This window comes from Vespula vulgaris, chromosome 10 (genome assembly GCF_905475345.1).
Source record: "Vespula vulgaris chromosome 10, iyVesVulg1.1, whole genome shotgun sequence".
NCBI classification, from domain to species: Eukaryota; Metazoa; Arthropoda; class Insecta; order Hymenoptera; family Vespidae; genus Vespula; species Vespula vulgaris.
Genome location: NC_066595.1, coordinates 2,680,001 through 2,690,480, shown reverse-complemented (window position 1 = coordinate 2,690,480; position 10,480 = coordinate 2,680,001). Strand labels below are relative to the sequence as shown.

Here is a 10,480-nt window from a genome sequence, read left to right as displayed (position 1 = left end):
TCTCTCTCTCTCTCGAAAACGATATTACGAACGAATATATCGATTGTTTGCGCGCGGTTTTACTATCGCTAATAAAACACGACACGGCGAGTCGTGTCGGCGAGTCGAGGCGATTGATCTTTTAGCCCCCATAGAAATAGTTCTTAGGAGGGATAACGTTCTTTTATGTTAGCCGATCAGATCATTTCGATGTGTAGGACGTAACATTTTTTTTTCCCATAAAAAAAGGGAAATTAGCAGAGCAAATAAGATGAAGGAAATATAAAAAAAAAATGAATGTATATGAAAGAAAAAAAAAATATATATATATACATATATTTAGAGAGAAAGAAAAATAGGGATACAAAAAAAGGAAGAAAAAGAAACATCTGACAAAAGTCACTATAATAAAAGGAAAAGAAGAAGAGAAAGAAAAAAAAACGGAGAAAAAAAACAAGTAGAAGAAGAAGAAGAAGAAGAAAAAGGAAAAGAAGGAGAAACTCGTGCGACGGCCAATGTAGGAGTTTTACGAGCCATTTTGTAAAGTCCGTGGCGTCGAGCTCGCGAAATGGCCGCTCGTTTTGGTGTCTCACTTAAACATCCGCGTACGTAGGTACGTAGCTATTCGCGCGTATCTCAGTGCTAAACGCGCGAGCACAGTTCGTATCTGATAAACGTCTGTCTTATCCTTTTATGGCAGCCAAGTAATAACTTAGTTTATGGATAATACCCCGTCGATGTCGAGCAAACGGCGAGTATAAATAACGATATATATGTAGTTGTATGCACGTAGTTACACTTTCACAAACACGTATAACCAAAGTGACGTTACGGGCAATTAGAATTTCGAAAGTTAATTAGATACCGTAGTCGAGGAATTAACTCGTCGTAAAAGCAATCTCGTCGCTTATTTTTTTTCCCTCTTTTTTTGATTTTTTTTTTACCTTTTCTCCTTTTTCTTTCTTTTTTTTTTGCTTTTTTATTTATTTTTTTTTCATCGTCGTCGTCGTCGTCGTCTTCTCCTTCCTTCTTCATCATCTTCTTCTTCCTTTTCTTCTTCTTCATTATATTCTTTTACGGTTCGACGCGACAGATATGTGCATGCATATATGTATGTACATCGAGATAAATATATACATAGGTATCTATTCGTATTTAAACTAGCGTGTCGGAGACTGTCGCGTAAGTACTTAAGCGTACTTATAACTGCTTAAGTATTTGAGGTATTTGAGAAAAAGAATGATTAACAAAAGCAAGCACGATAGATTACCTACATCATTCTCCTTCGACACTGTCAATATCCCTCGAATCCGTCAAAGACGACAATTAAACAACTATTTACTAAGATAGACATTAACTTTTTAAATCGATCGCGTTTAGATACCTGTGTAGGATATAACGATCTATAAATAAATCAGCCACCATACGATAATATTTATGGATGATACAAGTCGCAAACTTGCATGTATACATATATAAATAAATAAATAAATAAATAAATAAATAAATAAATATATACGTATATCCTTCTCTCGATTATGAAGATTTTCTCTATGATAAAAGTCATCCGTAATGTGAAGGAACCAAGAGAGCACGTAATCCCTCGATCAACGAATTACGTTAACTACGAGATCGTATTAGATCGACTACGATATATATATATATATATATATATATATATATATATATATATCTGTCTTTCACTCTCTTTTAGGGATAGAGGAAGAGCATATAACGCGCATAGTCGTGGCTGCATCGAGAGCTTCAAAAATCAGGAAACACACCCGGGACTCTTCCATCTCTTCCTCACCCCCCCTCTCGCTCTCTCTCTCACTCTTTCTCCCTTCCTCTCCCGCTTTTTCTCTTTCTCTTTCTCTCTCGCTCTTGCTGTCCCCCTTCCACTTCACTTCCCCTCTCCAGGAGCAAGTTGTCACGTATAGAACGTTCCACCACCCCACTCTCGTGATGCGCGCGGGGAAGTCAAACGCACACAGACGCCCATAGCAAGTCGTCGGTAGGCGTGGCCATCCTTGTCATTTGTCTCTTCTTTCCCCGGTGCGTTAGGGGAATCCTCGGGATGGCGCTTCGTTTCTCGGGCTTGACGTATGTACTACCGCCACGTTTCTCTATCTCTCTTTCTATCTCTCTCTCTCTCTCTATCTCTCACTGTATCTCTCTCTGTCGGTCTGTCTGTCTATTTCTTTTTCTCTCTCTCTCTATCTCTCTCTCTCTCTCCAGCTACCACCAAGCGTTTGCTTCTCTTTCTTTTTTTCTTCCTCCTTCTCTTCCTCTTCCTCCTCCTCCTCCTCCTCTTCTTCCTCAAACACGGCGAGTGCTTTTACCGAAGCGAGCGTGCTTTCGTTTAGGATACATGGGTATGTATGTTTATGTGTCGGGTGTCCGGCAATGGTAGATAGAGAGAGAGAGAGAGAGAGAGAGGATGAAGAGGCCAACGAGCCTGTTATATGCCTTTTTGATATTATTATCCTTGAGAGCATGTCATCATCGATTCGTTTCTCTCTCTCCCCTTTGTCTCTTTCTTTTTTCCTTTTTCTTTCCTTTTTTCTTTGGTAATATTTTTTACCTTCCTTTTTTCTTCTTATTTTATTTTATTTTATTTTTTATCGTTACACGATCCTCCTATTTTTGTATATATGTAAGATCGTCGTTTTACATCAGAAAGAGTGTGTCAAGCAACGGCCTTGAGAGAGAGAGATCTAAAAAAAATCTTGAATCGAAAGAGAATTTATCGAGAGAAAAAAAGAGAGAGTGAAAGAAACAAACGAACGAGTAAACAAAAAATCAAAGGACGATAGATATATCACAGGAGAAGAGATACGATTTCTTTAGGAGGATCATCTATTTCTTCAAGAGAGAAAGGGAGAGAGATCATCTCTTAAGCAGATGAGAAGGAAAAAATAATGGATGTAAGTAAGTACGCAGTAAGAGACATTCGTATGTAAGTAGTAAGTACGTACGTCATCGACAAAGCAACCGATAACTTTCCAAGTTCATGGTGGTCGTCCTCGAGAAAGGATAGAAAATCCGAAGAGGAAGAAGTAATAGCAATAGAAGAAGAAGAAGAAGAAGAAGAAGAAAAAGAAGAGGATAAGTACGTAACAGCAGCAGTAGTAGTAGTTAGTAATAAGAGCAGTAGTAGAAGAAGTAGAAGTAGAAGTAGAAGTAGAAGTAGAAGTAGAAGTAGAAGAAGAAGAAGAAGAAGAAGAAGAAGAAGAAGAAGAAGAAGAAGAAGAAGAAGAAGAAGACGAGCCGCACGCGTGCGTCGGACGTCGCGTGGAAGTACGCGGGTACATCTCGCGCGAGCGAGATTAGAAGTGGGGGTCGTGATGAGTCTGTGGAGGTGGGGCAACGTGGACGTTGGAGTGGGGGATGCGAAGAGAAGATAGAAAGCGTAGTAGTGGGGATAGGCGAGAAGAACAGAGAGAGAGAGAGAGAGCAAGAGAGAGAGAGAGAGAGAGAGAGCGAAGAAGGAACGAACGAACGAACGAACGTGGCGCTGGTGAGCGAGATAGGGGTGGCGAGGTGGGGGTTGGGCTGGAGATGGAGGTGGGGGTGGAGGATGGGTGAGGGGGGGAAGTGCCGGTTCTTCGTGGAGGGGAGTAAGAGCGAGCGAGCCAGGGAGAGGCGCAGTCAGACAGTCAGGCAGGCCGCCCGGCAAGCAAGGAAGGCAGGCAGGCAAGCAGGCAAGCAGGCAGGCAGGTAGTGCAGCACAGAGCCAAGACCACTAGATCCGTTCGGCTTACGGACTTAGAGACTTAAGCCGGCAGGCAGTCCGAAAGGCTCAACCGGCTAAGCCTCGCGGACCCACCTACCTACCTACGGACCTACGGACCTACCTACGACGACGCGGACACTACACGTTCCATCTACTACGAAAAGCGGGGTATACTATCGCGACACTAGCTACGGCATCCTTCCTCTTTCCTTCCTTCTACCTTCGAACCTTTCCTCTTTTCCTTTCTTTCTTTTTTCCTTTCTTTATTTCTTTCTTTTTTCCTTTGTTCCTTCCTTCTCTTCCTTCTTCCTTCTTTCCTTCCTTCATTTCTTTGTTTCTTTCTTCCTTTCTCTCCTTTTCTCCCTCCTTCTCCTTATTTTTCTATCTATCTGTCTGTCTGTCTGTCTGTCTGTCTGTCTATCTGTCAATTTGTCTTTTCCTTTCTTCCCATCGTTTCCTTTCTCTTCGATCACTCCGCAGAAAAAAAATTTGTCCTTTCCTTCGTATCTTCCCTTGTTTTTGTTAAAAAGACGGAACTTGAAATATTTACATTGGTATATTTTGCCCGCGGTGCATCTTTCTTTTCCTCTTCCTCTTCCTCTTCTTCCTCCTCCTCTTCTTCTTCTTTCCTTCATTCCATTTTTCTTTGTTCGTTCGTTCGTTCCTTTCTTTCTTTCTTTCTTTCTTTCTTTCTTTCCTTTACCCTTTATTTATTTATTTATTTATTTATTTCCATCGTCGACAACTTCCATTTCCTGACTTCCTTCATTTTGCCAATATATTTTGACGAGCGTTAATATTTCTCTATAAATTTGCGTAACGCGGGTGCTTGTTATAAACAACGACGTCTCGAAGAATAGATGATCATGGTGAATCGTTAAGGAATAATAGAGTGAGTTTTATTGAGTATATAAATGGTGCTGGTGAGAGAAAGATAATAACAAGAGGGAAGACTGTTTTGGCAAATTGGTGAACAACTTGATGAAGATTTTACTCGAAGGGAATACTTCAACGTTAGAAATTCGACGCTATCCTAGATTTCAAAGTTAACGTCGACTGGATATATCACAGGAATCGGATGACGGTGATCGAAGCAATCTAACTCGAGTAATCATCGTCGTTGTCGTGATCGTCGTTAATTTCATACGTTCTGTTCGATCGCTACGTAACGAAATAGAGTGAGAGTGAGAAAGAGAAAGAGAAAAAAGAAAGCAAGAGAAAAGAGAGAAAAAAAGAAAAGAAAAAAAAAGATCAGCAAGACAGATCGGACAACTAGGGGGGGGGGTTCGATTATAATCATCAGCCGTCGGCCGTCGGTGAACACGAGACTGCACCCAATTCCGTCGGTGAAAATTCACAAGTAGGAATGAGCTTTTAGTTCGATAAAGAGTTTCAGTGCCGACGGCAACGAGAAAGGGTGCTGTCTCCCCCCCGAAAAAAAAGAAAAAACAAGAAAGTATAAGAAAGGGAAAAAAGCGAAGACAAACGAAAGGAAACATCGTCGTCGTCGTCGTCGTCGTCGTTGTTGTTGTCATCGTTGTTGTCGTCGTTGTCGTCGATTGAGCTCTGACTGTCTCGTCTTTAGGGCGAGACAGAAAAACTCTTTTTTTTTCGCGGCCGGCCGGCCAAAGTCACGGCCGATTATTTACTCGGTGCCGAAGTTTCGTCAAAGGGCCAACACGACGTTAACCTTCTACAGTATGGAGCGCGGGGGCGGAGGCGGGGGGAGCCTCGAACTCGCCGGAGGCGGAGGAGGCGGCGGCGGCGGTAACGCTGAACTCTGCCTCCAAGACCTCGTCACCAACAACGCTAGTCTATCCGTTCAACATCATCAGCACGCTGCTGCGGCAGCGTCCATGGCTGGACTCCACGGTGATCATCTTCAAGGTAGCATGCACCATCACGACATACATGGGAATTCCCATCACGATGCCAGCACCATGCTACATAATTCTAGTCATCAGTTACATCATGAACCGTTGGAGAAATTGAAACGTGGTGAGTCGTTAACAATACCGGTTTCTAGTCGGTATACGAACGATTACGAATTTAGGTATCATTTTTTTTATTACGTCGGTATAATCTTTTCTCTTTTTATTTATTACTTTATTTCTTTCTTTATTTCTTTCTTCCTTCCTTTTTCTTCTTCTTCTTTTTTATTTTCTGTTTTCTTTCTTTCTTTTTTTTTTTTGGTTTGTTTGCGGGTGGAAGGTCGTACGGACGATTCGTCGTGTATTCACCAAAGTGACAGATTGTCGGAGACCGTGTTAAAGATAAGGGAGATAATCCAGATAAGGCATTTTTGTGTTTTAGTACGACGTTCTCTTTTTCTTTTTCTTTTTTCTCTTTTCCTTGCTCTTTTCCTTTTCTTTCCTTTTCTTTTCTTTTTTCTAAGATCTTTACTAGTTACTTTACCTCTTTGTATTACCGTCCTTGAATTTTTCAAAGATTCGAAGACTTGTCTCATCTCGTATCGAAATCGATAGGGGATCATCTATCTGTTTGTTTTATTATCGTCTTTCTTTCGAAAAAAATTCTGTCGTATTTTGATGAATGTCTATAATAACAGACGATAAACGCTTACAACAAAATCTCATTATGATTTTGATGTTGTGAGAAAATCGTCCTTGTCCGATCGGAAGGTTCTTAATTATCGATTAAGTCGAGTTAATCGTCGTGTTTTCGCGTTCGTTTATCGGCCACGATCGCGTTTTAAGCACCCGTCATTTGCGCTTAATTTTGTTATTCTCGATATTATCAAGCGTCACGTTTGTTCGTCTGCGATAAGTATCCGTCGCTCGTTTCCCGGATGCGAAATCCTTTGCTTCGCATAAAGGTATCACTTGACTCAGCAGATTTTGGGATCCATGTGATTTTTAAGAAAAAAAAAAAGATATATATATATATAAGATACGATAAAAAATTTAGTTTTGCTTTTTATAGTTATATTAAATTAATTATAGCTATGTTAAATTTAATCAGATTTTAAAATGAATTTGTTCCACGACGAGAAAGATATATATATATATATATGTGTGTGTCTGTGTACGTGTGTGTGTACATACCTACGTATGTACCTACTACTCACCTACCCACATATTTAAAAGATACGGATAACGAACAAATACGTGCGAAACTCTCGAATTTTCAATTGTAGGTACCTACCAACCAACCTGATATCTAAACGATCGTGATAAGTAAAAATAAGTTGTATCTCCAACGATACATATTCTTTTTTTCGACTCTCGACACATTCGATGGTTATCTGGCGACTATTACAAACTGACTAACTACAAACAGAGATAATATGTATATAGGTATTCTTGATGGTGGAAAAGATTATGGTTCCTCCTGCTTCTTCTTCTCCTAGTCCTCAAAAAAAAAAAATAAAATAAAATAAAAAAGAAAAAAAGAAAAAAGAAAAGAAAAAAAAGAAGAAGAAATAAAAAAATCGAGATAAAAAAAAAGAAAAAGAAGCAAAAAAAGAAGACAAAGATCGTGAGTATCTACTTATACTTCGATCATCTTATCACCAAGGACAATTTCTGACTATCGTCAGAAAAACTTTGTTCGTTTGAGTTGTTAGGTACCGAGTAGACGAATAACCTACCTATATATAACTACTTACCTACGTATCTACCTGCTTTCTCGTCTCATTTTCGTGTTAGACGAAGGTGAAGTTTCTCGTGTGCGATAAAACAACGTCGTAGGCTTCTTGCTCCTCTCTCTCTTTTTCTCTCCCTTTTCTCTCTCTCTCTTTCTCTCTCTCTCGTCAGGTGCGAGGCGAGAGGGAGAGAGCAGCGAGGAGATAAAAATTTTCGTACGAATAGCGCCTCGATAAGCCACACCACACCCATCGTCGTGTGTTATTCCACACGCGCTGCAGAGATACGCGCGACGTTGAAAGATAAAAAAAGAAAAAGAAGAAGAAGAAGAAGAAGAAGAAAGAAAGAAAAAAAGAAGGAAAGAAAGAAAGAAAAAAAAATAAATAAATTTTTCGTCGGCTGGTTCGACTTTTTTTTTTTCTTTTTTTTTTTTCACGAAAGAAATCGTCACGATGTTCGAACGATGTCTATCACTGAATTTCTTCTTATTCAACTTTATTTCTACTTCCGACGACTTTCTTATTTCTCGATAATCGTGTCTAACATCTCACGAACTCTCTTTTATTCTTCGCGTTTTTCGGCATTCTTTCAAAATCCGAATAGATATATCTACCTATTCTTACCTATTCGAAGTAAAAGAATTCGATCTTTCTGAGAAACTCGACTAGTCAGGCCAGAAGACGATCTCTCGAAGCGGTAGCGCCACCACCTGTTTTGTGATTCATTAACTCACCGGCTTATCGGGATAAGGCAGACTTATCCCGGGGCTCGAACCCGACACTGCGGCTAAAGCCGATCTTATTCCAATGGCATCCCACCTATCCCCGTTTCAGTTTCAGCTTCGTGGACCCCTTTAGACTATCCCAACCCACCTCCACCCACCCACCACCACCACCACCACCACCACCACCACCACCACCACCACCAGCATCATCCTTTCCAACAACTTCAAACCGCGGGATTGTTCGCCGTTGAACTTATCACCGGCAAAATCGACAATTCCTTTACTTTCTCTTTTTTCCCCCTCACCTGGAAATAAGTCCGGACGTCTTTGTTTTCTTTCCTTGTTTTTGAACAATAGACAAGGGAAAAGAAAAAGAGATAAATAAAAAATAAAAGAAATGGATAAAGAAACAGAACGAAGAACGTCTAGCCACCGATTTAGCGGGATTCGAAGGATGCAAACAAAAGGAAGAAAAAGAAAAGCATCTCGGTGATTAATCATCGTTAAATGATCAGGAGGAACGGCGATCGTGAAAATGGAACGTCCTTTAATGATAGAAATCAAAATCCGATTGGCAGATCGAACCCTTGGTCCGAAATCCGTTTCGGAAATTCGTTCGGTGAATGCCACTGGCAATATTTTGTCAACAGGCATGGCATACGGCCTTCTAGGGTCTTCGATCAGTGTGAACCCCGTTGTCATTAACTACCCCTTTATTGTGGCGGCACGGCGCCTTGCGATCGGCCGGCAGATGCGCCAAAGTCAACCCTTGGCTGGCCCCCGGCCGACTAATGGTGTTGACAAATTGCTCGGCTAGCCGCGTTCCAGATCCCCTTGGGGATGATACAAGTAGTAGGTATTCCTACCGCAAAACTTATAGCTTCTTCTTTCTGGACACCATCAATAAGTATCACTCGAATGTAAAATTCTTTTTTCGATATGACTGACAAAGAGCTACGTGAATTATTTCGTTAGTTTCATCGGAACGAACAAAATTTAAGATCTCGATTGAGAATCAAAATTTATTTTATTACGTGTATATACATATATATACGTATGTGTGTGCGTGCGTGTATTTTTTCTAAGCTCGCGCAAACGATACGATTGGTCGAAGTTATTGCATATTACCAAAGAAAAAAAAAAAAGGAAAAGAAAAAACTAGAAGATAGAAAGAAAAAAAAACACAACGTCGTTTATTTTTTTTTCTTCTTTTTTTTCGCTTCGACACAGAATATCATCGTTAGAGAAATTACAACGTTCGACCTCTTGTGATTCCGCGTTCCACGAGCTTTAACCATACGACGGTCCTAACCGCACGTCGAATGTATTTAACATGGAGAGCCAACACGATTTTTCTGAGACTCGATTTTCTCGATCACCGAGCCGATCGAGTTGGCTCTTTGAACACACGCTATGGCACCCTGGGATCAACATAGAAATGAACTGATTTCCTTCCCATTATCTCAGCTGCCTGTCCGAGCTCTTCCTCCTCTCCTCTCTCTCTCTCTCTCTCTCTTTCTCTCTCTCTTTTTCCCCCCTCGACTCTACCGCACTAACGCGATTTTGTGTACTCAGTCGGTTCTTTCTACGTGAGAGATCCGGTGGTTTCGTTCGTTCTCCTCTCCATAGTGTGAGAAACCTGCAACAACCCAAAGAAATATATAAAGAAAGGAAGAAAAAAGATATGAAACAAAAAGGGAAGGAAGGAAAGCGAATGAAAGAAAAAGGAAAACGAAGAAAAAAAGGGAAGACGTGAGAATTCGTATTTTCTTAACGAGCAAAAGAACTTCCTTTTTATCCTGGGATTTATTGTCCTCGAAAGAAAAAAAGAAAAAAAAAAAAAAGAAAAATTACGGACTTTTTTTCGATAATGAACCTTCTAATCAAGCGTTAGCTCGAGCGCGATATAAAATGTTTCGCGAATTTTATGTATTTTTTTTTTAACATTACAGTAAAAAATATGTGTAAAATAGAATTTAAATGAGGATCAGGATGAAAGAACGTAGCGCCAGGCAGTCTGAGGTTTAAAAACTCGCGGAATGCACCCCGCAGAAATTTTCTGGAATACCCTTGTCATTGGTGTAAGGGAAATATGTATAATATGTAGGCGGGTAAAAGTTAGGAAACTAAGGAAGCTTCTTTCTTCTCGTATTACTTATCGTTTCCATGTGAAACCCTTGTCCACTTTAACACCCTCCCGGTCACCGTTCTGGTTCCAGAGCGTCAAGTTGAAACTAAACAAATTGCTTGACGAGATTTAACGAGGCATGTCCGACGAATCGCACGATCCTTTCGAAATTCTCCCGACGGATGAACAAGGACAGTGCTGTTATCCCTAACACTGTTTAAATACAAGGAAGGAGAAGAAAGTATACGTTCGAATTCTTTTGCGATTAATTTGAAAGATGAAGAAAAAATATATATATATATAAATAA

The 10,480-nt window shown here is 40.3% G+C and overlaps 1 protein-coding gene across 2 annotated transcripts in view; it reads left to right on the top strand.

The window, feature by feature from the left end:
• Positions 1-3,613: 3,613 nt before the first annotated feature.
• LOC127067049 (pituitary homeobox x) overlaps positions 3,614-10,480 on the top strand; it is a 26,039-nt gene continuing 19,172 nt past the window's right edge. The window contains exon 1 of one of the 2 annotated variants that reach the window (XM_051001527.1): positions 3,614-5,713. In XM_051001527.1, coding sequence (XP_050857484.1) covers positions 5,416-5,713 — 298 coding nt within the window. In that variant the 5' untranslated portion in view covers positions 3,614-5,415. The remainder of the gene's footprint in view (positions 5,714-10,480) is intronic. The other variant, XM_051001528.1, reaches the window with a different exon arrangement.